Source organism: Solea senegalensis, linkage group LG2 (assembly GCF_019176455.1).
Source record: "Solea senegalensis isolate Sse05_10M linkage group LG2, IFAPA_SoseM_1, whole genome shotgun sequence".
In the NCBI taxonomy this organism is placed as follows: domain Eukaryota; kingdom Metazoa; phylum Chordata; class Actinopteri; order Pleuronectiformes; family Soleidae; genus Solea; species Solea senegalensis.
The window spans coordinates 21,386,273-21,413,718 of NC_058022.1; the positions used below are offsets into that span (position 1 = coordinate 21,386,273).

The window sequence follows — 27,446 nt, forward strand, 5'->3', positions numbered from 1 at the left end:
CAGACAAAGTGAAGTCGGCCAAAAGATCCCAAAAAAGGAAGACATCATGCCGTGATCTAAAGCAATTCAGGAACAAATGAGAAATAAAGTAATTGACATCTATCGGTCCGGGAAAGGTTACAAAGACCTTTCTAAAGCTTTGGGATTCTATTGAACCAGGGTGAGGGCCATTATTCACAAATGGAGAAAACAAATGGGCAACCTTCCCATGAGTGGCCAGCCGACAAGAATTACCCCAATAGCGCAGCGGCGACTCATCTAAGAGGTCACAAAAGAAGAACAACATCGAAAGAACTGCAGGCCTCACTTGCCTCAGTTAAGGTCAGTGTTCATGACTCCACCATAAGAAAGAGACTGGGCAAAAATGGCCTGCATGGCAGAGTTCCAAGACGAAAACCATTGTTGGGTAAATAGAACATTAAGGCTTGTCTCAATTTTGCCAAAACACATCTTGATGTTCCCCAAGACTTTTGGGAAAATACTCTGTGGACTGACGAGACAAAAGTTGAACTTTTTGGAAGGTGTGTGTCCTTTTACATCTGGCGTAAAAGTAACACCACATTTCAGAAAAAGAACATCATACCAACAGTCAACTATGGTGGTGGTAGTGTGATGGTGTGGGGCTGTTTTGCTGCTTCTGGACCTGGAAGACTTGCTGTGATAAATGGAACCATGAATTCTGCTGTCTACCAAAACATCCTGAGGGAGAATGTGCGGCCATCTGTTCCTGACCTCAGGCTGAAGGGAACTTTGGGTCTGCAGCAGGACAATGATCCGAAGCACACCAGCAAGTCCACTTCTGAATGACTAAAGAAAAACTAAATGAAGACTTTGGAGTGGTCCCTGAATCCTACTGAGATGCTGTGGCATGACCTCAAAAAGGCAGTTCATGCCCGTAAAACCCTCTAATGTGGCTGAATTACAACAATTCTGCAAAGATGAGTGGGCCAAAATTCCTCCACAGCGTTGTAAAAGACTCTATGCAAGTTATGGCAAACGCTTGATTGCAGTTGTTGCTGCAAACGGCGGCCCTACCAGTTATTAGGTTTAGGGGGCAAACACTTTTTGACACAGGGCCATGTAGGTTTAGATTTTGTTTCCCTCCCTTAATAATGAAAACCTTCATTTAAAAGAAGCATTGTGTTTACTTGTGTTGCCTTTGACTAATATTTAAATTTGTTTGATAAAAAAATAAGAAATCATGAAGGGGGCAAACACTTTTGCACACAACTGTAGATCAAATGTGCCCCTCATTCTAATCCTTGTACTTTCCCCTTTGCTAGTGGGAATACAAAATGTGAAAATTTGTTTTTACTACAGTTACTACAAGATTCATGGGATCGCCTTAGACGAGGTCGACAATTTCCCCAGGTCCTGATATGTACATCAAGTTTGGTGAGATTTTGTGCATGGCAAACCCCACACCAGAGCAAACATAATAGTGTATTTACACCAGCTGGTGCCAACTATGAGGGCTGAGCCTCATAATGAGTGAAGACTTGTCAAAATTCACAGTTTACAAGCATTTTGTCAGACTCATAAAATGCACAGACTGAGGTGAATATTGCCATGATTATCAAATTATTTATTTTTCATCTTAAATTATGGAGTAATGATTCACTGTGTGTGCACACAGTCATCGTAAATGTACATTGTGTTTGGACCACACCAAATTCAAAAAACACATTGGGAGCACATACAACCTTGTTCAAACAGCAGCAAGGTGTTCAAACAGATTCTCTTTCCAACAACAAATGTCATTTTCATATTTAGATACTATTACATTTTATCCAATAGTTTGTTCATGTATATTATAATGTCTCAGTGAAAACAGTGAAAAGCAAAAAAAAATATTAGAGCCAAGCAATTTATTAACTTTAGTTCTTATATTTTATTACATTTTAATTTGTATTTATTATTAATTATTAATAACAATATGTTTGTCAATTTCCAATTGGATTATAACTGCTTAATTATAGAGGTTAAAATAAAAATGGTAAAATATTGTGTTGAAATAAAGTAAACAACCTAAGTTCACCTTTTTCTTATTTTCCTTAATTAAAATTGTGTTGCGCTTGTTTTGATTAAATGTGCTGTCTACATTTCAGATCTCATGTAGATGCACCTTTCTTACTTTTCTCTGTTATCAGTTTATTCTTCATTGCCTTATCTTTCCTTGGAGAGTGTGTCTCACTCGCTGATCAGTCCAAATGCTCATTCATATTAACTGGCTGACATTAACACATGTCATTAAAAGCACCTTTGTCTTTACCAAAATACAAATTTCCTGGATCTCTGGTGCTGTAAAGGCCAGAGAGGCTATGCCGATTTAAATACAATTTGTTTGTACATAGCAATGGTCAATGATTTATGGAAATCTAGGTGCTGTCACTACTACTTCACATGTCTTCATGTGTTAAAAATGGGTGTATGTACTGCTGCTACTACAACTCTGGCTAAACTCCTCCCATTACATCTGAATTTTCGTATTAGCTGACTCTTCCCATGCTTTTGTCACTTTACCGATGCTTCTTCACCAACTGTCCTCCTCTGGGCACACCCCCAATATAGATGGGGGTTGGAGTGGCTATGCAGCGCTTCCATTTCTAGCGGATGCTGCAGCAGAGGCGCACAAATTCAGTGGAATTCAGCAGGAGCGGGAGAGGAAGTAGGAAAATGGAACATCCGGTTTACTTTTCAAAATAAAACATCCTGTGTTGACACCACATCGTATATCACTTTAACTACATCACAGAAAGAATCCTTGCAAGCTCAGTGTGCTCCTGTTTATTCGGTCGGTGGAAATCCTGCTTGGTTTGTTGTGTTTACAACATTTACAGTGTATTACCAAATAACCATCATCAAGGGCGAGATAGTAGAAGATGCCCAATCTTACAAATGTCTCCAGAAAATCGCACAGACACAAAACCGAACAGAAGCTGTGCGTAAAAAAGGCACCAGCATATTTTGATTGTGCAGATATTTCTACATTGACAGTCATATTAGTCTTGTTCTATCATGCTTTTATTGTACTGGTTTTATCTCTTTGTCTAATCGCATGGGTTGGAAATGTGTCCCTTGTCTCTTTTTCCGATCACCAACATCATCTAGTTGGCTTATTGGTGAGCTTCAGCTCAACACAGGAATGGTGTTATTAACTAGGACTTGCTTTGATGTTAATAGTGAATTTGATCTTCTTCTCTCTGGCTGAAGGTGTACAGTCCTGAGATGTAAAACAAAGCAGTAAAAAATGATTGTTAGAGCACTGTAAAAACTGAAAAAGTAATATTGCACATAATATTTCCGTTTTTACAGTTTGTATTCTTGACACATTTATTATTGTAGTATTGGTCCAGCAGTTATTGTTAATGTTAAGCCTATTAGTGTAGTCTGGATCACTTTTATCTCACTCTTTTTACTTTTTATTTCATTTGTATTACTTTTATCATGTATGATAAAAGTAACTGTCTTAAAACTGCCAAACAAATCTTCCTATGCATATACATAAAGTGAATTATTCATTCAGCTATAGTCTAGGTTGACATATGGACCAGTAGGGCTTTTAGCAGAGAAATGACTATGACACTGGTCATTTTGTGCTAATGAAACCAATTTAATGTTGTGGATGATTTGTTATTCTGCTGCAGCCCATTTTCACCTGATTATTCATTTGACCACATAACATCATCCCCAAATTATCTCTAATGTAGACAGAGATGAAAGACTTTCAACTCAACACTTCGAAAGCCTCCGTCCCACTAGAAAAGAAAATCTCATTTTAGCTTCAAAATCCTAGCAATCAATCTTTCCTCCTGCCCGTCACTCTGTTATCTTCCCCCATTTGTCCAGGCTCTATTTCGCCCCATCTATCCACACACCAGCCTATAAAGCTAACTTTTCTGGCTGCCTCATCGCACAACATCACTGCTCTCTGTCAAGCCTGAGGTCAGCTCAGGGGAATGAGATGGCATTGCGAAGATAGAGGAAAAATGTCACCCCGGGAATGAAATATTGATGGACAGAAGGGCCTCGCTTCTTTCTCTTTTCCCCCAGGCGTGGAAGGCGAGTCACACAGTCAATGGGCCACAAAGAGGAAAGCCAAAATAAACACACTAATCTGCGGGGAAGGAGAAAGACGGAGAGCAATGTGGGAAGGGCACAATCTTGTCCATCCATCCAATCCTTTCCCTCTGAGATACCTTCATCTTCTCTGCTTCCTCTGAACAAACCATAATCAGATTAGCTCGCGCTTGGCTTGACGCACTTCTCCAGCTTTAACATATGATCCCCCTTCTGGCAAATACGGATCAATATGATGTAAATAAGAAGAGGGGAAATACATTCCAGAGTGAATTAGCATAGCAAGATATGAGGTAAAGCTAGGGTGAAACATGTCATCCTCGTTTAAAACTGTCTGCTGGCTTTCAAAGTCAGCTTCAGTGACAAAGCAGGAGCAGTGGCAAAGAGAGGAGTAATGTCATCCCCCTGCTGCTGAACAAAGGAGGAGCACAATCAGGATCCATCAAAGTGTCACTGATATCAAGTAATAGACTGGCTGTGTTTTGTATAAATATATCAGCATGAAGCAGTGGACAGGTGATGGAAGCAGTCGCCCACACATGCCCAACTCTTTATGAAAGCTGATCCGGACCCATGAGGCTAGCCAATTTAACAATCCTTTATTTATGTATTTAGGGTTTATTTATCTTAATATATAACTAAAATTATTAGGAGGGGCCACTTGACGGCGGCATAGTGGCTAGCACTGTTGCCTTACAGCAAAAAGGCATGGGTTGACGACTCAGTTCAACCCAGGGCCTGTGAGAAGTTTGCATGTTCTCCCCGTGTTGGTTCAGCTTCCTCCCACAGACCAAAAGCATGCAGAAGTTAATTGGCGTAAATTAATTGACCTTAGGTGTGAATGTGAAAGTGAATGTTGTTCATCTGTGTGTGTTTGCCCTGCTATGGACTGGAGACCTTTTTGATTGGCTAAAGTGGACAATTAATTAATTAAATATGTATTTAAATAAATAATAAATAATTATCAGGAGGTTTCACTCTCAGTGCTGCCCTGGATGCTGACTGCTCATTATAATGTATGAATATTTCCACATCCCAGAAATAAGGAAGAGGTTAAATAAATAGACAAATTATTCCAAACATGTTATGTTATGTTATGTTATTTAATTGTGCAAGGACAAAACAGCCTGTTACATGCTTCCAGCACATCACTATCTAAGCTGAATGTGCGCGTGCTTGAGGGACTGGTTGCTGGGATACACAACACCACTCTGGTCAGCACAGCGAAGAGAAGGTATATGAACCCTCCAGAAACCAGTGGTGGATCTATACACAAGATACGGATACTCCATTAGGAACAAATAAAACATAGATCTCACTGTGTGCGAGATCTATGAGTGAGTGAGAGAGGGAGGGAGAGAGAGAGAGAGTGAGAGAGGGATGAAGTCGGAGAGGGAGGACAAGGTGGTGGACATTAAACACAGTCATTCATAGTTAATTTACGATGGTGCCGTATTTTGACCGACCCACCCAAATCTGCTGTATTTTCTTCAAGTCCACCCAAACCCAGCTGACCTACAGCATGAATGTGCCTGACATTTGCCTGTTTTTGAAGGATACATCAGTGTTTGCAGCCGACCATATCCCAGAATTCTTTTTGCGTCGGTGGCAGAGTAAACCTGGATAATTGTATACCAAACACAAATGCAAAACTAAAATAATACATGAAAAAAAACAACTCTTAAATTAACAATACAAAAAAGAACATGTCATTATGATACAATAAGATATATTTCAAGCTATTTTATCATTTAATATTGACAGGGACTTACTATGTAATTTTAAGACATTCTTCACATTATTTAAACAGGGTTTAGTTCTGAAGAATTTACATTTATGGATTAAAGAGAAGAGTTAAGAAGCTTATATATATATATCTTAAACTACCATTTTTAGTACAAATTCTATCTCTATATCTCTATGTTGTTCAAATCATAAATATGTGTGGAGTTATATTTGAAAATCACATTCCAGGTTAATGACATCTAAGGAAATTGACTGTACTTGTCCATTTCGCTCAGTCTGAGATATATCACATGCTGGTGTCTGTGTCGATGTGTCTCCATTTCCTCCAGTACTACACAAAACGATAATAACTGCATGTAGGGTCCATCAAAACTAAAAAAAAAATCGCAAAACTAACAAAAATGGTACAACACAAAAAAAAAACATTTAAAATACCATGTGGTCCTTTTGTAATGCATAGAAGCAGAACATCCTTAGGTCCACATGCAGCATTTCTTCAAACCCATTTCAGCAAAATCATTGTCATCAAAGTTCCGGGAACTGACAGCAGAACTCACCATTGATCCATGTGGCTTCTGGGTCATGGACCTGGAATTCAGCTTTGAACAAATCCTCCACAGTCAGTTTGGTGTCACTTCCAGCTTGCGTGTCAGCTGCAAAAAGCAAGTCATTTATTAATTTGCATGGAAAGGCACGAGTAACATATTTTGTAGTATAAAACTGTATCGTACTATATCCTTTGGTATGGGGAATATATACTAAATGAAATGTATTAATATACACAAATGTCTAGATAATATGAGTTGGTATGTTTATTTGTTAGCACTATCGGACCACTCTCTGTTATGGCCAAAACAGATTAACAGTGAGATTCTAATTTGTTATGATAAGTCACTGATAATAGAGAAAAAGTAGATTAATTTCAATGGTTTGTTGCATTTTCTGTGGTCCAATGTCCTTGCTAATGCAGAAATCTGGACCTGAGTCACAAAAGAGTTCAGAATATAGAGTCCAATAAATATATTGGGCCTTTTTGGCCTTATGTGTTGCACAAGTGAAAGACTACACCCAATTTTGATTTCAGGACCCAAAGTGATTTCAGGACTTCAGTGCATGTCCAAAACCAGCTTGAGGCTGTTGTGTGTAACTACAAATGTCCACAACATCAGACATTGAAGTCGACCAGCTCCACACAACCTTTTCTGTGTTTCTCAGAATAGCAGTGTTTTGTTTTTGTGTTTCCAACATTGTTGCGCTGCACGCGGCTGATGGCAAAGCAAATTGAGCCCTCCCTAAACCAACTGGCAGCATGTTCAAACACAGCTGCTGCTGGTCCTGCACCATGCACAGGTTCCACATCAGAGATTTAAGTTTCTCAAAGACAGCTAATTCTGTGGCACAAAAATAAAAGTATATAATATAGTTTGATTTTGCCAAAATCATATATGAAATACATTTCACCATAAATATCAGTACTTTAGTTTAACCCATAAGAGCATGGTGAGTAAAATAACTGATGTTAGCTCATTAAAGATATAGACACGTGTCTATACTTCTTTAGGCTTCTCCCTTTAGGTGTCACCACAGCGCATCATCTGCCTTCATATCCCTTGTGTCCTCTCCTGTTACACCAACTGTCCTCATATCCTCCTTCACAACATCTATGAATCTCTTTGTTTGTCTTCTTTTCCTCCTGTCTGGCAGCTCCATTTTCAACATCATTTGTCCAGTATAAGCACTGCGGGTCCTCTGCACTTGACCAAACCATCTCAGTCTTATCTCTATTACTTTGTATCTAAACCATTCAACCTGCGCTGTACCTTGAATATGCTGATTTTTAAATATTTCCATGTTGGTCACCTCCAATGAAAATCTCAGGATCTTCAACTCTGCCACCTCCAGCTACACTGTCTGTCTTATTAGGATATGCATACATATTTGTAAAAGTATATACATGTATGTTGGTCATTGTTTAAGAAGCCAATTCATTAAACATGGTCAGCTAGTCACTAAACAATTTCAATGTTGTTTCAAAGTCAACAACTACAGGTGGGAAGATGGCGGTTTCCATCTGCTGGGGAGACAAATGTACTGAGTGTCCTTTCAGTCCAGATGTGCATTAAGACAAACATACATAAATGAAAAATGATGCATGGGGAACAATATACCCACTCACCGTGGCACTTCATGTCCACTAACATGGTCACAAGTGGGCTAGAAAATCCTCAAGCTGTTCCAGTGGTGCTGCTGGAAATGTTTCAGTTCAATTACGAATGAGAATGTGCCAAATATAAGCTCTGTCTTAACAGGATGTCTGCTGCTTTTGTGCAGAGAAGGAAGGCCAAGTCTCATTTTGAATGTCAGCCATATTGGCTTTCTTTGATAACTCCATGCACTATGTTGGTTTATGGAGGTAATGGAAGTCTAACCAAGTGAATACACCAGGGGAGAGTGAGGCTGTGTGTAAATGAGTAAGAAGTGTTGTTTCATAACTTTGAGGGCAGGATGATGGTACAATATCAAAATAGCTGAAGAAGGGGATTTAACAATAAACTCCAGCTATGTGACCCGTTCTCACAGGTCTCAGAGTGGTTTTGAGTAGGGTGGATTGTCTGGCTTAACAGTGGTCACTGCTTTTTTAATGTTCTGTACAAGAGACACAGATATTTTCAAAATTGTATCAAATCACATACCTGACACCTGTTATAAGGTATAATAGTTATAAGCAAATGTTACAGTCCTAAAGCCTTTTAATGAATACTTGAATGATTTGCACATATTTGTCACACTGTTACTTGTCCTGTTTTGTGTTTGACTTTACCTTTATTCTTATTCATTAATTTGTACTGTTTTATCTATCTCTGTGGCCATGTCATAGTCAGTTGGTTTCATATCGTTTCATATCTCCAACTCCTGACCAAAAACATCTACTAAAACTATGTTCACCAGTTGTATGTTAACTTTGTCCTTCTCCTGTGAGATGCAAAGCCTAAAATGCCCAGACAAGCTGAGGGAAATACAGATTTGTTGACAGTTGTCTCTCAGACCTCCACTACCAAATGAAGTTCTGGATATTGTCCTTGTGAGCTCATGTGAGAGTACGGCGGGAAAAGTTTTGGATAATTCACAGTGATCGAGTCTTGCATGCTCAACCTGCTGTCTGGATATCCAGGACAATCTCCTGATGGCGTAAATATGTCTGGATTTTTTAGTGGGTACAGCGTTGCACCAATACTCATTAACTTGGTCAAGCTACTGTTTGGTTTATCCGTCCAATCGTATCAGGCCTGAAATCCAATTGTCAGGCCTGTTGAGAACTAACTAGGAGCATAAAAAAAGCAGATAAAAAAACTGGTATTCTTGAAGTGTTACCTGGTGTGAGGAGGATGACAGACATGGTGATGAGTGAGCAGACCACCAGGATGACCAGCAGAGCAATGGCAATGCCCTTCCAGTTCCTCTGCGGAGGACTGACCCCACCCAAATCCTGCGAAAACACAGAGAGTTAAAGGTCAGAGAGGATAAAAGACAACATCCAATCATTTCTTTCAGTTTGGTTAGATGTAAAAAGTTGTTCCTTTTTTATTATTGTTATTATTATTATTAGTATTATATTATGTATTATATTATATTATATTCATTAGGAAGACTTGTCAGTAAAGACACCAGTCTCAGGGGTTTATTTTTAGTTTGCACTATTTTCCTTGTGAGATTATATCAGAGAGGTGATGCAAACTGCAGTCTTAAAAATATCCTGAAGTATGTGATGTTCCATTTTCATCAAATCAATAGAATTGTTTGACATTAGAGAGACTAGCCCAGGTTTACTCAGCTACAGGAAGAACACCAGGGATCTAAAAACAACACAGGAGAACTGTCTTGTGTACCATGTCCAAAGCACAAACATGTATTTGGCAGAAAGTAAACTACCATGGCACCTGGCTAAACACTGGAAGACGTAAATTGAGGTAAAAATTCAGTATCTGAAGGCTTCTTCAAGGAGAAATGATACATTACATGGAGGGAGCAGAGGGGAGAAGGTCTTCACCACCACTTATCCTTCCACCTACAGTGCTGTCTCTTCATCCCTTCTCAAAAAAATTAACAACCATTCTCACTTGCCCTCATAACCCCAACAATTCCAAATTACTGTTTACACTTGGCCTCTGGTGACTGTACTTGAGCAGCTGGGAACACAAGTTAATCCATTGATATCAATGGGCTCTTTGATGACATATTGGAGGTTAAATACGGAGGATTTCACATCATTCATTCACAAGTGAGCAGTCAAAACCAAGTGTCTCTGTCAATATTTTTAATAGTGTTTTTTAATATTGACTTAATAGATTATAATATTAAGTCAATATTAAAAAAACACTATTAAAAATACAAATTTTCTTTCTCTTTTTTGCACTATATGTAACTCAGCTGTGTGTTGTTATGTATAACTGCCCTGTGTGCTTTTAATTGCCCCCCCATTCTCAAATGGACACAGCAGAGAAACTGTGTTTGTATACTGAGTTTTATAAATATGACAATATATATTATATATGTATACAATTACACAATGCTGTTTATAACATACTAAATGCTGTTTATAGCATACTAAAGCCATGCTCGAATTTGCAGAGCTGACCATCCTCTATTAGAATATGTGCAGTTGTTCTTACTTCAAATTTCATGCAAGCCATTGTTTAAGCTTGTTCTGGTTAATTAAAACGTAATGCAAGGTTCAATATCTTATTCATAGATATTTTTCTTAACATTAGGTCATTTGTCGAGTGCAAAACTTGCTTGTGAGTATCATTTTTCTAATATAAATGGATTGTTGTTGTCCACGCGTTCAGAAATCAGAAATTGCATGTAATGAAATGTGGAAGACTACGAATGAACCTCAACCATCAACCGAAGATATTGCTTGTCTGTCACATGAGCAGTAAAGCAGGCATTTTCCACTCAAGTGTTCCATCGCTCAAACAGACTGCAGTAAAGGCTTGGTGTGAGCAATCTGAGTGGCCATAGAGTTTACTGCCCCTATGTGATATTATCTGCACTGAAATAGCCATCCTGAGGAGTATGTGAAGCTTTTCACAGCACCTCCTTTTCTGAGTCCTAGTATTAGAGGGTCTTAAACCTGGTTTTCCACCACATCTGCTGCCTCTGATAAGGTGAATTAAGCCTCCAACCTATAAATTTCTCCACTCTGCAGAGCATCCTGGCCTCAATTATCCACAAAAAAATGGTGACTGCTGGTCAGCAAGCCACTACTATGCCATGATTAGCAAGGAGAGGAAAAACAAAATGATTGCCAATTACAACTTTTACAAAGGAGCTTCATTTCCATTTATCTCTCTCAGATGCTGACACTGGTTTAAAAGCAACAAAAACTCAGTTTGTCTTACTTTTAGAGCCCAGTTTTTTCACACATTGCAAACATAGTGGACAATGATATCAGAGGCAAGACACATTTGCTCACATTTATAATGTTTTTTTTCTTATTTTTTTAACATGGAATTTAGACCCAACTTAACTGTACCCTGCTATATTGTAGATATTATAATTCCAACTCACACAGTAGTAAATCATCTGCACTGGCTTTTGTGAATCATCTTTGCCAATGGCATTTGTATGAATATGACAAAGACAATGCTAAAAAGGCTGAAAACTTGCCATTGCATCTGGACTCAAAGACTGCTGGGAACATTTGGGCAAGACTTTGACAACTTGCATACCATTATGCAGAAATAATTGGACATTAGCTTAGGGCAGGGTGACATGGCCACATTATCACAATACATCATTTTCAATTTAGTTAATGTTAATTAATTTTAATTGTATGACAGTTTAAGAATGTTAACCTTTAAAAATTGTTTTTCTCTGTTAACTGTGGTTTTAAGCTTCCTATAACAAGGTGTTCAGAAAAAAAGAGCTTTTACAGATTAAAGTGTCACTGATTTAGTTTTAGTTTAGACTATTACATTATGCTGTGTTCCATTTACTTTGGAACATGCAATTCTGGACTAGGCTAGTTAGCAATACCAGTCAATAACCCTGTTGTGCATAGTATTTTGTGCACACAAACAGTGTAGCAACATTTATTTATTTTCACAGTGATTATGTGGTGGCAGCCATCTTGGAATCTCATGTTGGAGTTAGTTGGAGTGAGTTGAAAGTTTCAAGCTCAGACTACAATCATCATTGCACATGACAATGTCAAGACTCTGGCTCCTGGAGTGAAACCCTACTTAGTTAATGAATTACTGGTAAAACCTGTATTTGTCCTACTATGTCATGTCGACAAATATCTGCTCTTGAAAAAGTCTATTACACAAAGTGTATTTAAGAAATGCATGCTGTATGAGTTAAAATAATTGACAGTTTGCTCATAAGACCAACTTTCAGTCACATCATCTCAAACCAAATGCCAATGATGGCAACAATAGTAACAATAAAATGAGTGGTGCTCTAGGACTTTTATATAGACCTATGTTTGCTATGTTCTGATTACTGTACAGCGCCTTCATTTTCCTACCTGGTTTTCCAATTCTATGTTTGATGTTTTGCTCAGAGGGCACTGATGTTGAGGAATCATGCCATTACTTTGTGAGAGGCCGACGTTGATTGAAATCTGACTCAAAACTGGGTGAAAAACTGGTTAAAATTGCACAGTGCTTCGGACATGCAGAAGTAGTTCATTGTCACCCCATCTGAAGAAACATTTTACATGAATGCAGTTTCACATTACAGCCCCTTTGGACTCATAAGTCTGATCTATTATCGGGACTTGGACCACTGCTCATTTCATTTATAGCACAAAAGGCTCCCGTGCCCTTGAAAATTGACAGCAACTTTAAATTGCTGCTGTGCCTCCATGCATGCAATTCTTTCAAGCTCTCCTCTGCATTTTCTCCTTGTCTCATTTTCTCCTCCAGTTTCCTATCCAGCAATTTATTGACCTAATTACGATCAGTGATAGAACTACAAAGAGAATTTTGACCATCTCAGTCTCTTCATTACCGTTATTGCGGTAGCATAGAAAATGTCCTGATGAACTGTTAGACTACCACCAGGAACAAGAGTGGGATTTATCATAATCATCAGATACTCATATGAGGCCAGACTGGAAGAACCAGTGAGGTACGGTGGCCCCGACAGCTCATTCACAAGCAAATTAAGAAAAAGGTGAATTCACACTGGGTTCATCACTTTTTCTGTCACCTTGAGACCTTTGTATGTGCTGCAAGTAGGACATTTCTTCATATGGTTGCGTTGTGAGCATTTCACATGCTGCTGACACAGCTGTCAATTGCAGTATAAGATTAATTATCTTACTGAGGGACACATTGAAATGTAGACTAGTAGAGCATGGGTTTATACTGTCGTCTTCTGGTTGAAAGACGATCCATTCTTCATGAATGGCACAGTGTCGTAATGTGACATTGACACAGGAAGTGTGGTCACATTGCATAGTTTGACAGAAGTCACTTCAGTGTTTAGGGTTGATGCGCTGCTGAGTACAAAGTTTACCAAATAGTATATAATAATAATAATAATAATAAGTCCAACGTTTGGGAACATTTTGAGAGAGCGAAGGATGACTCCAAGAAGTTGACATGCAAGTAGATAAACCTCTGCTCAAAGAAGCTTGTTGTCCTCTCGAAGGCAATGACGTAAGAGCCTGTCATAGGATCGACCAAGGAGTTAAAAGTCTAAAGCTAACTCTGTAAGGAAAAACTGAGCAAATGACACTAGCAACTGGTTGGCTATATAGTGTTTGAAGTTATTAGATATTAGATGTTGATGTCCAGTCACTTCTATTTCTGGCGGATGCCACAGCAGAGCCGCATAAATTCAAGGCAATTGAGAGCGAGTGGGACAGGAAGTAGGAAAATAAAACATCCGGTTTACTTTTCAGAATAAAAGATCCCGTATTCCCACCACATCGTATTTTAACTACATCACAGAAAGAATCCTTGCAAGCACATTTTGCTCCTGTTTATTCGGTCGGTAGAAATGCTACTCCGATTTTGTTGTGTTTACAACATTTACAGTGTATTTCTGTGTGAGAAGCACTGCGAGAAACGTCTTGTGACTCCAGTTGTCCAGCCATGCAGAAGCGGGCGGACATGAGACGCAAGCAGTTGTAAATTGACGGAGCTGTGCGAATCAGAGCGCGGTGCATCCATTCTGCAACCAGTGTATTTACCCAGCAACAAGGAATACTATATACAGCGGTATTAATGAACTATGCAGAGCAATCTTCCTTTGCATCATTGATTTATGTGCAGTGACTGTTATCACTTATCATTGTGAGAAATGTCATGTGTGGCATGTGAGCGTGGGAACTTATTGAAATACGTGTGTCTCACACGAGTGAGAAGCGAGTGAATTAAGAGCTCTGTAGAACTTCTTTGATTCTACCATCTTGTTGTAGTTTATTTGCTAATCTGGATTTGTTAGGCCTTTGTCTACCTGACCATTTGGTCTGTGCACACACAAAACATTGTTGCCAACTTAGCAACTTTGTCGCTATATTTAGCAACTATACAGACCCCTCTAGTGACTCTTTCTCAAAAAAGCAACTAGTGACAAATCTAGCATCTTTTTCTGTGACATATGCTTTATCTAGCTGACGAGCTCATCATGTATCCGTCTAAACTGTACACTCAAAAATACAAAAAGGAGTAGGAGGGGAATCAAACCCTGATTCTGTCCCATGAAATTATTCCTCTCTCCTACAGTGGGACGCTCTCTCCTACACATGACTAGATTTTGTTTAACGACTTCTAACAGCTTGTAGGACTTTACTTACTGAGGAGTTGGCAACACTGACAGAAACACACACTTGCATACAGAGATACAAACTCTCACACAGACACATTCACACACAAAAACATTATATACTACCGTTCGTAGATATTGTACTGAAACAAAATTGTTGCACAAGAGTAAATATTGCAAACCTCTTCTCAGCAGAACTACATATCCTTCAATTTCAATATCCTTCAATAAATGTTAATCATAATCCACATTGAATAATGAGATTGAATCAGTAAATTGGCTATATTTTCCCGTCTTTCTGAGGGTGGTGCCCTTAAGAAATGTAATGTTAATCAAAGCGATTAAATGGATATTAATGTTGTCAAAACTGAGATTATTTTTTATTACTCTTTGATCATCATTCATTTGACCATCCACTGATACAAAAGAATAACATTTTATGGTGCTCCACTTGGGTACTGTGCCAAAAGTTATAGGCATTGAGAACTTTTTAACTGCAAGGACAAATGCCTGTTCCTGAAAGTATCTCATCATTCAGTCTCCTCTATTACTCTTTTTGACACCAGGCTGGCAGATGTGTACGAGTTTTTCAGTTGTAGAACTGGTTAAATTATGTAGCATGTCTATGTTGTGCTTGCATATGCACATCTGTGAATACTTAATGTAGCCTATATAGTCTTGTTTAAAGTGCTCATATGGCCCTAATGCATTCACAGTGATAACGTAATTGCATATACTTAAATGTCATAACAGACAGTTAATGTAACAAAAGTGTTAAGTGATTGGCCCTAAATTAACCAACCCAATGATGTAACACTAACAGTCAAGATTCTTAAAGTCTAAGCTGGACATTAGCCAAAAGATTGTAGGGTATACTCTGGCTCAAATTAATCAGAGTAACCATTCTTCACATATCATTGTGTTAAGTAATTCCTCTGACATCTCAGTTTATAATAACAAGAGAGTACATTGTTTACGTTGGCATAAAACAAAAAGCAGCCACACTACACTCAGTCACAAGGATATAATTGCTAATGACAACTATAGGTGTCATACGAGATGCTGGTAAGATGTTTAGGGAAGAAAAGAGTTCTTGCAATGAATGTGGAAATATTGCTGAACATTTGTCATGAACTACTTTCTGACAACGCAAGCAAACATCATCAATGTTGTGTGAACTCCCTAAATTGTATAATCAACCATGTACAGGAGACTGCAATAACACTATGGCCAGAAAACCCACTAACCTGTTCCTTTCCCAAAACAACCTATTGCTTTGCTATTTTAGAACCATGAAGTGCACTTATTCATCATGAAGTATATATATTGTACTATTGCTGAGCATCTTAAAGAGAGCTGGAACCAAATGTTGTTGCCCTGTACAAGTGTGTGTTGCCAATGACAAAAGTATATTCTGTTCTATTCTATAAAAATAAAGCAAGAGAAAGAGGTCTCTCATTTTTGATTACCATAACAATGTATATATATATATATTATGTTCTCCTTCAACAAAACTGCTGTCATTATTATGTTTCATCAGAACACAATTTCTGTTAATTACATAGATGTCTTCAAACATTGAGCCACATTTGGGGGAGTTGGTGGTGATGATAACCCCTTTTTTATGAATTTTGTTAGGTTTGGGAACCAAAAGCACCTGGTTATGGTTAGGACAAGATCAGTACATTGCAACAAATCATCCAACATGGTCTCTAACTGTGGTCTGTTACTTGGTGTCTTGCAACTGCTGGCTACACAACCCCTTAGATTTGTACTTTGTCATCATCCTTTCCATAATAAACACACATCCATTAATGCTAACCATGGCACAGAGTTAAAACAGAGTGAATGTCTTTAAAAGAACCACGATGGACATGGAGTTTGGTCTTAAACTGGTCTCAAAGTGTTATACTAATACAGAGTAATGACAGGAGCATGTGGTAATATGTGTGTTTTTTGGCTTGAGGGACATGTGTAAGTTGTCTGCCTTATGTCAAAGACAACAAACTCAGAGAGATGTATATGATGCACTCAATATTTCTCTTTTTTCTTATAGTGCTCTATTAAAGTGAAATGTAAGCTCCTCAGGCAGCCGTTCAATTCACATAAATCTATCTGTCTAGATACTATTACGTGTATGTTATTGATCCTGAGCTTCACAGTTTCACTGTGGGCATACAGTTTACTGTACAGTAGATATGCTACTGTGGTCAGGGGAAATAAAACTGTCTATAAAAACTGATGTTTTGTGCTGTTTACTCATTATGAAGGTGAAAAACGTTATTCTACCGCTCTTCATCATATTGAGACTCTCCCCTCATTTCTAGAGATGCACAAAACTTGAGTATTTCAATGAATAACACTGCTTTTCACAGTTTTGTGGATATGATTATAGGTTTAAAAAACAAAACAAAAAATACCTGGTTAAGGCAAATAAATGTTTATACTTTGTCTTAGCTGTGGAGGTCCGCTGCTTGGCCGATTTCAGAAATCTTGCTCTCTATAAAAAAATACCTTGTGATGTCCACATAACACTGTACAATCCTTTGTCTCAAACTATTCTAGGAGTGTGGTGTCCTGCTTGGCCAATGTGGCTGAATCTTTTGGGGACATATCTTACTGTAATTTTTCACACGTACTCTCACCAGACATTCACCTCTTTAATTGCTTTTTAATGCAAACATCGATCAATCACATTGGCAGCAATCCGGTGCATTTAGGCATGTAGACATGGTCAATATGACCTACTGCAGTTTAAACTGATGAAGAATCCCCTATTTAAGTAACTATGAATGCAACTTGAGTATTTAAGAAACTGCTAAGATACTTTGATTTGGAATGAAACCAGAATATATTTATCTTTATAAAAATAAAAATAAAAACAATTAAAAATTGCTTACTGTAGAGTTATCAAAATCTTGGAAAAAAAGAAAAAGAAATGGTTAGGTGATATCTTGGTGGACATTTTGCTCTGTCACATAGCTACTTTTGTACTCGTCACTATAGATGATACGTCAAATGTAATTGAGAATGCAGTTGGATTGAATTGAAGATACAATCCTGAAAAGTGATACTGTGATTTATTTGATTCTTTACCTTTTATCTCCTCCTTTATCCATGTTATACAAAAAATGCTGCACTGCATGTGTCTTTCATCAGTTATTATTTATTTATTCAACCCATGCAGGCAATGATTAGAAGCCTCTTTTAATTTAACTGACACCTAGTGTAATTCTACCAAGCTCTCTCTGGGACAAATTACATCACACTCAATCAATACAATCAATTATTCATCAAGTCAAGCAGGCCACAGAAAAGAATGGGGCACATTTGTTGGTCGAGACATATTGAGAGGCACAACTGAGTGAACAGTGATGATGGTGTTGATCCAAGCATGAATCCCAGCAGGACCTGAATCATACAGATATTTATTAAATATGCGTTCATACTAAATATAAGTTCTCCCTAATATGAACTATATTAGGGAGAAGGCACATTACATTTTCTGTAAAATGTGAATCTAACTGATTCATCAATGCAGCAACATTCATTTGTGCAAATTTCAAGTTAAAATAATATATATGGGCCATTCTACCGAATTCGTGCAAATTGCTGTCCCACAATAAAAAAACTATTTAACAAAACAATTAAGAATTCAGACCTTCAATATTTACTAAGATTATGTTATGATCTAGGTAAACACAAGACTGTAACTATTTAGTAATTAAGCTAAATATATACAAAATCATCATTTATGCTACCTTCCTAGGTACTTTCTATTGGGAAGTAGTTGTCCCAATCTCTAAGCCCTAAATTTCAATCCATGAAAATAATACTTAAAAGAATTTTGTCATTTTTTCCAATGGTGTATTTTAAAATATATGTTTGGTTTCTTTTAAACAGAATGTAAAACATTTAGATTCATTTTGAAATTTTTTTTAAAATTACAAAACATGCTTTAAAAAATGCTGTCCCACACTTTCATGTCACAACCGTAACACGAGTTGTTTTACCACATGGGTGGAGCCTGGTTTTAGTCACACCCCAGAATTTCTGACCAAGAAATGACACTGCATCCCTGTCCCTCATGGCTGCATGGTGAGATATTACCTCTCATAATTTTTAAGTAAATGGGCTCCAAAGTCTGAAAATCAGCATGTTACGTTAATAATTGTCACAACCGTACACATATTATCTCCAAGTAAATACACTTTTGGGGGCTCAAAACAAAATATTATGTTTTGTTGTGTGTACAACTGTTCAAACATATGTTCCTAGCCAATTACTTGTTAGCATGTTTGAGTTATGCTAGGAATTAGCTAAAAATGTCACAACCGTAACAGTCACAACCGTAACGAATTGTAACGTTACGGTTGTGACATAATCATTATGGTGTACGGTTCCACATATTTAAGGACATTTTTCATCATTATTATTACATTATACTCATTAAACATGATAATAATAATAATAATAATAATAATAATAATAATAATATTGTTATTATATTTGATTTGTAAAGCACATTTCATTTTTAAGAATCTCAGAGTGCTAAATAATGTTTGATATGATAAGGAAAGAAGGAAAGAGAACGAAACTAGAAACGAAAGAAAGGAGGAAAGATCAAATCTATCAGTGATTTATCTGACAGGGAGCAAAGGAAGGTCAGAAGATCATGGCGAAAAAGACAGCAACATCACAGGCTATTGGTGAAAAGTCAAAGAGAGATGGAGAGATTGTGCACAACTTCCACGCCACCTCCCACACCCTCTGCCACGCCTTCTCCCATGCCGCCTCACCTTCCACGCACTTCTAGTGAGACTGTTACTCCACGCACTTCTAGTGAGACTAATAAGAGACGTTGGAATGCGTGACCACAGAAAAATAAACTTGAATGGAAGAAAGAAAAATATAGAAAACGGTGCCATAGATTGTGCGTGAGGCCAGAGAAGTCAAAATGTTCTGCAAGAACAAAAACTCAGAAGGAAGTATGGAAGCACAGAGTTCCTGTGCATATCAGAAAGACCCTTCTTTTCCATAACACACTCATGCACAATTTGCAGAAAAAAATACAAGTCTGCCAATTATAAAGAGAAACATGGATTAAGAAGCGCATTGACAAGCAGGTTGCTCAGAAAATACAATCTTGTTTCTATGCTCAGAGAAACACTAGGCAGCTCCGACAGGCAGCTCTCAACACGACTGCAGACAACCCACATCTAAAGTTCACCTATCAGAGACATAACATTTGTGTTTGTAAAATTCACATTAAAAGGCAGGTTATGAGTTAATATTAAGCAATAAGGTTGAGGGGATATAATACAACCTTGCAAACAAAATACTGTGGTCACTACCGTAACAGTGCGGTCACTACCGTAACACTGAATGTTTTGTAAAATAAAATAAGAATTGAGTCATTAAATAACATTTTATGATAACTATTGGTTAAATATACATTCAATGTAATAACTAATGAACTCTGAGATCTCTATGATCAGTGTAATTCATTTTACAAAAAAGATTGCATTTAAATTTTGATGAGTCTTAGAAAATAAACTTTGAAATTTTGTTTAAAAAATAATTTTAAGTGATTTAGTTGTAAAACCCTTCATAATAAATTACTAAAATTATTCTTTAGAGGGTGTATGGACACACAATATTAACAGATTAATATAATGGTTTTTATTGCAGTGTGTTGCTGTGTTACGGTAGTGACAAATTTCAGGAGTTGAAAAACATTTCAAGAACAGGCAGACATTAATATATGAAATTTGACTGCGCCTTTACTAGATATGTACCATAGAAATATGGTACAATATATGTATGGACAAGGTTTTTGGAAAAAAACAACTTTTGAAAATGTGTTTCCAACTCTGGACTTTGCACGAATTCGGTAGAATGGCCCATATATAGAAAATGCTCAAACTTGGAGCAGGTGAGGTCCAGATTTTCTGACTTTGGTGACCACATTTTAATTGAAAATGTATTATTATTATTACTATTGTTATTATTATTGGAACAGAAATAGAGCTTGCATTCAACCTCCTGCCATACCACTTGAGTTAAGTACCTGACTCTCCCTGCCAAGCTTTTCTATATGAAACAATGACATTAGTCATAGCTGAAATGATGACCCTAATGACATGTATGACATGTGGTTATTGTTTAGGACAACGCACTGATTCCTGAAACTAAACTGTTTTAAAAGCTGAATGTTGTGGGTAATGGACACTTAGGGAAAAGAAAGGGATGTGGGAAGTTGCTCATGTGTGTGAATGTAAAGGTAAAATGAAGACAGGAGGATGACGCTCATATAAGATAACAAGAAGAATGCAAAAATATAATAAAATGAATATGTCTATTAATCTCATATTTGATTGATAGAAAGTTACATACATAAAAGTACAATTGTAAAACAGCAAAACTGCATATTTTACTCAACTGTGAAAGCATGTACAGGGTTAATGTAGGGAAGGGTTAAACTCAGACACCTAACAAGACTTTATCCTATGCTAGCTTGCTACTGGCAATAAATTAACCATGCAGCAACGAGTAAAACAAAGAAATTAAGAGAAGGGCAGTATTAGAGTGGTTACATTTACATTAAATGTATAAAGTGTATAGCAGAAGAGAAGTATTAGCTAGTTTTCAATACAACTTTGCAAGTCAACTTTCTGTTAAGATTTAATGTGTGACAGATATTATAATTTCAATTTGTGGTTGGGTATTGTGTCTTTCTCTGGGTGTGGAGGACAGGAGGTTCAGTTTGGTTTCATGCAGTGGCCCCCTTGAGTGCCTTGAAACGCCCCTGGTGGCACATCATCAATCATTGTATGCTATAAAAACTTTGGCAGTGTGGTTTACAACCTCAAAACAGAGAAATGTCACACAAAGGAGAGCTGCCAAACTGTGGGCCACCCAGGAACAATGAGAAATATGAAATGTGCAAGTAAAGACACAGGTGAGACTGAACAACAGAACATTTTAAATAATCCATATGTGGAAGTTTGGGAAAATACAGCGACAAAGACAATAAAGGACAGCAGGAAAAAAACTTAACTGATTGAGAGTTTCTGTCTTTTATTAAAGATATGGCTTTATTGAATGCTGACAGAAACTGTTTTCTATAATTACATAATTTGTCTTGAAAATAGCAGGAATAGAGTTTAATACAGTTTAATGAACAATATAAAAACGGCCTATAATCAGAGCTGAGGCAGAGCAGAACAGACACAGAGCTTATTCCTGCTTGAATGCACAGGCTGAAAATTTACCCTGGAGTATATTTATCAGCATAACCATATTATATTGTATATTTTACATAACAGTTGTACTTAACTCTTTACAATGCTGTACAGTACGGCGGCCGGTAAGTGCAAAACAATATTACAAAGTGTGGGCACCCTGTGGATAAGTGGAAAGGGAACTCGGCTTGTCGCCGGTTCGTGTCCCCACCAGGTCGATAAAGGCTGGGGTACCCCTGAGCAAGGTACCCAACCCCCCATTGCTCCCCGGGCACTACTCAGTGTGGCAGCCCACTGCTCCTAATTCTAGGATGGGTCAAAATGCAGAGAATAATTTCTCTAAAGGGATTAATAAAGTATCTAAATTAAAAAAAGCTAATATTTAGATTTAAATGTACATTTCGTTCCACTTTTGTAAAAGTATTTTGCATTATGTACATTTGTTTTGTGTCATCCTGAATGCAAATGTGTCTCAGGTTTTGCAAAGGTGTTTCACAGTTATTTGTTTTGCACTGTACCAGCCACTGTAGTAGGGAGCCAAAGAGAGTTAGCTTTCTCTCATTTCAAACCAGTCTGGTCATTCTCCTCTGACCTCTGGCATCAACAAGGCATTTTCTCCCAGAGAACTGCTGTTCATTGGCCATGTTTTTCTATACTAGAGATGGTTGTGCGTGAAAATCAAAAAACAAACATCTGTTCGTTCATCGCTGTGCGTGTGAGTGTGCGCATGTGTGTGTGTGTGAGGGAGCGAGAGAGAGAGTGAGTGAGGAGGAGCTGAGTAAAACATTGTGCTTACTTCTTGCTGTAACATGAAATAAACAATAAATAAACAATTTGAAAAATGATTCATGTGAAAATCATATTAATATTGTGGTGGTGGTGGTGGTGGCGACAAATAAATTAGCACTGTTTAAATGCCTTCTGCTACAGAGGGGGCAGACTTTCAATCTGTCCCAAAGATGTATTGCCTCAAACACACAAAGATAAACAACTATTCACACCTTTAGTGTTAGAGTGTTTGATTACCCTCTGCATGTTTTAGACAGTGGGGGGAAACTGGAGAAAACCCCCACACACATGGAGAACATGCAATCTTCATGCAGAAAGGGCCTCAGCCAAACTGCCGTCATGGTTTTTGTTTTTTGTGATTCGATGTGAGGACACTTTCAGGGCAGATGCACAATCTGATTGAATCATTCAGGATGGATGCTATACCAGGTCTGATCGGGGTCTTTATTAGGTAAACATAATCCCTAAAGAAGTGACCAGAAGGTGTCGGTCTCTGCTCTTTATCATTCTCTGTATTTCAATATAGGTAGTAGTAATATGGTAGTCATCTTCACAGTAGAAGTTGCATGAAATTACAAGTACAAGTTGGACCCTAATGCAGGACGACAACTCTTAGGTATAATCAAGCTAAAGGCATGCAGTCAATCAAAAGGCATGTGTAGCCGAATATTGATTGAGCCGGCAGTGATTGACAGGCCGAGGGGCGTACAAATACACCTAGGATGAGATCGTGCGCCCTTTATGCTTCCGGCGAGTGATTTCCGGTTGGCGTTGGTGCAGCGAATTGTTTGGCGTGGCGTGTACGGCGTGCCTCTGTGTCCTGTCTCCGCTACTATCAGGTAGGTGCCTGTGCACTTCCCTTGCCTGTAGATGCCCGCACAGCCCAGCACACTTAGCGAGTATTGTTTTGCCCTCTTGTAGCGCAACTGGTGCGGCTGCGGGCTGGGAGAGCGGAGCGCTCCGCGTCGGGGGTTGTCTGGGTGACAGTCGGTACTCTCTGTGAGGTAAGCCGCTCGTTATCAATCAGCTGTTGGGTTGTTTACGATAACGTTACCTGAGACTTTTTCTGCTGTACAGAAAAGCGGTGGGCTTGGCGATCGTGTCTCCCGCTGCCTTAGAGGCTGCACTTCTGGTGGCCACCTCTGTGTCCAGGGTTTTGCCGGTCATCGGCCGCCACGTCCGGAACAGAACTGCTGTTTTTGGTTTGACCGTTTTAATTAGGACTGTGTCCGTAGGAGCAATTATTCGGCCGTCCTTGACTCCGTCCACTGTCGTCGGCCGGGCCTACTGTTTTTAATATAGCTCCAGCAGGCACCGCCATTTAGTATTTAGAATTGATTATTGTTTTTTTGTGTTTATTTTTCTTGATTATAGTATGTGTTTTGTTTCTTTCTTTTTGTGGATTTCTTTGTCGAGTTGAGTTGATCTTTATTAGTTGGGTTTGTTTATGTTTGTTTAGTAGTTATGATTTTCCGTTATTAGATTAATTTGGATGTAATTTAAGATGTGTTATATTGGTCGTGTTGTGATTTAAGTGTTTGTATATTTTGGGTTTGGTTGTTTGTTTGTTTGTTGTTGGTGTGTATTTTCTTAGTATTATTTTCGAGTAATTAAGTCTCTTTTTCTTCTTTTTGTTTAACAGGTGCTGTGGGCTGACACGTGCGGCAGCCCAACTCCCTGGTGGTGGTATCTTTTCACGAGTCCGTGTTTGGTGTGTTGTGTCACGGGTGGTGTTGTGTTGGATTTGCCCCTTTTGATTTTCTGCCGCCGTGGTAAGCCCCAGTCCTGTTCTTATATTTTATTGGTTTTGCCTTTGGAAGCATTGTTTTTATTGTTAGGAAACATATGTTAAATAAAATAAAATATATTTTGTAACATAGAACCCGCTCTCTGTCCTGTGTGTCAACGAACCTGTGTTGCCCTTTTAGAGGCTTTATTCTATAATTCCTGGGGGCGAAATTCCCCCAGGTGGCGTTGTCGCTGGTTTTCTCCCCTTGGTCCTGCCACACATGCAGTCAATCATATTACATGCCCTGGGTACTGGACAGGACAGGTTAAAAAAAAAATCAAGCTAAAGGTAAGGTAAAAATCAAAAGGGGACATATTATATCCTATTTCCCCAATTAAAATAGTTCCCTGGTATCCTAATGAACATGTCAGTGACATGCTTTGGTCAAAATGCCATAAGGATGAAGCATCATAGCAGTTCAATAACCCTGCTAAACCCGCCCCTTTCAGAATGCTCGGTTTTGTGCATGGTCCCTTTATATGCAAATAAGACACAGGCAAACACACACCCACTTCTTAAAGGGGGTTTCTGATTTGTCCTCTTTACAGTGCTCACTCACTCAGATCCTGCTCCATTCCTCCCCCCCTCTCTCCAGTAGTTCTCTAACAATATCAACATGGCAGCGCGCGCGGAAAACAGCGAGAGTGCCGTCACAGGAAGAGATGTCCCACACAAGGATCGAGCCGAACAGTGGCGAACTATAAATCAGTTAAAAACACTTAGGGACAGCACCACTGATCGCCACCGCTGATCGCCAGCGGTGCACAGCGAACTGAATAAACTGCCGCTGTATGTGACTGTATCAGGCTCCGGTCATGGAGGACGTACTGAACAAATATTTTTAATTACGACGTGTCAGAATGGTCAATTATGAGCTCTATGTGACCTTTTCTTAAAAATGTGCGTGTTTGTACGTTGGTGAAATATGTTTGCTGACTAAATACGGCAACCGCTGGCCGCAGTCTGATGTGAAGTGGTGCGAACACACGAACACACGTTTGCTGACTTTATCCGGCATATTAGCTTCATATATAAAATCCTCTGAGGCTGGAAGTTTGTGTAAAACACTGTGCTCCACTGTGCAGCCACCAACAGCACACTTGTCCCTCCACGTTGACATAATACCGCTCTTCCTCCCTCGCCTGCACTCTCGCAGGGACAAGGTGGAGCTAAGGTGGAGCTCTCGAAGTAAACTTACTGGTGGGGCGGTAACATTCGCGGTGAAATGCGCATGCTGCTGTCATAAGCGCAGGGAATTCAATATCAAGTGTTTTATCGCCTATACTTACACTAAGGGGGACCACAAAAACATGACTGAGTATTCTTTTTCCCCTTTTTGGCGACTGGTAGGGCCTCCAGAGTCCCAAATATAAGTTTTAAAATGGTTAAAAAGTTGATTTTGCATAATATGTCCCCTTTAATGGACATAAGCAGGTGTGCTTCAACACAAACTGTGTTTGTGATGTTGCGATATATGTTAAAAAAAGTGCAGGGGAGGTAATCACAGGTAATCACAAATGCAGGAAAAGCAGACAAAGAACAGGGAGTGGTTAAGTGACACGAAACAAGACAAAACAGGAACAAAACAAAACAGGAAGTGTGGAAATAAAACATAATTTACAGGGAGAACAGCAGTAACTATAAAGCAGGAAATAAACAATACAAAAAGTCCTAATAAATCAGAGCACTAGAAATAAAATAAACTGACTTCAAAGTATTTTATTCTATCAAGAGGAAAAAAAGAGATAATGAAGGTGGTGGCTCCATTAAATTTGTTAATTATGTCCTGCAGCACAATGTCTATGGAGAGCAGAGAGGCACCATCATAGAGGACTACATAAAAGCATCTTTGCTGCATTCAACTTGTAGTCAAAACTCAGAATTTCCAACTTGGAGAGCAACCTCAAATATCCAGAATAAGCATTCCAAAATGCCCTCCTGCAAACATTGCTTCTTTTACTGTTAATAGCATCTCTGTCGTATTCGTTTCAAAGAAAACAAGTCGTACACATACTACTGTTTCATTTTTATTGGTGGACATGTTGCTGTAGTTTGTGTGCTCCAAATTCCACGTTGATGTTTTTATGACTTGGTATGGCAGGCCTGATGTAAACAGAATGCAGCACTTGCTTCTCAAAAATCTGCCATCCACTAGATTCAGCCCAGTCACCCACCATTTGAGAAAGACTGCTTTAATGTTTTAATCTCTTCACACCTTTAGTCTTTCTTTGAACATATCCCCCTGCTTGTTTTTATTTAGAGTTACATCTGACTTTCAAAGTGGGAGAAAGATGAAACATGATACAAAATTACAAAGTCTACCACACAAACACAGTATCAAGATTATGGCCATCTTCATCAAACTCCTGATGAGCTTTCTCCTCACTGGCTTTTGCTTTGCATGCACGCATGCACATGCAATGCTGTCAGAGGAGCCAGGCTATTTTTAGAGCTGTGAGCTTATAGCCTCTCCTGGACCCCGACCTTGGAGACTGTGACAAATGACTAGCAGCATTTCAGCCAAAGCTGAGCCATTTTAACAATGACAGCAGGTCTTAGAGGGCGAAAGAAAAAAAAAAATATAGCGCCATTTGTACGGGCTGATTTTTGTTTACCTATGAAGTACCATTTCTCACTGACTTGTGAATCATTGACATCTGCAGCCAATGCTATGGTGGGGTCAGGAGGCTTAACATCTGAAATTGATTCACTGGCTAATAGGAAACTGCAAGCGCAGCTACATGTTGTCATTCTATTGTATTTAGCATTATCAGCCTTGCCCTGAAGGCCTCTGCCATTGGCCTTTGGTCCCTGTAAGATAATTCTCAATTAATCACTGTCCATCCCATATTGGTTCCACACACATGAGGCTGTGTCCTCAGACACATCAATGAATGATACAATTTATGCTGAGATAAGCTACAAAGAACCAAACAATTCAGTTGACATTCCAGGGACAGTGCGGCATTTGTGACTTCAACACCAAATGGAAAGTGGGATATCTAATGGGATGCAAA

General features: G+C 38.5%; 1 protein-coding gene across 2 annotated transcripts in view; it reads right to left on the reverse strand.

Moving 5' to 3' along the window:
* Window positions 1–27,446, reverse strand: part of LOC122785266 (inactive dipeptidyl peptidase 10-like) — a 280,721-nt gene that overhangs the window by 110,730 nt on the left and 142,545 nt on the right. For both annotated transcript variants that reach the window (XM_044050998.1, XM_044051006.1), the window contains exons 2-3: window positions 9,199–9,313; window positions 6,384–6,479 (exon numbers count right to left, since the gene is read on the reverse strand). In XM_044050998.1, the coding sequence (XP_043906933.1) occupies window positions 6,384–6,479; window positions 9,199–9,313 (211 nt within the window). The remainder of the gene's footprint in view (window positions 1–6,383; window positions 6,480–9,198; window positions 9,314–27,446) is intronic.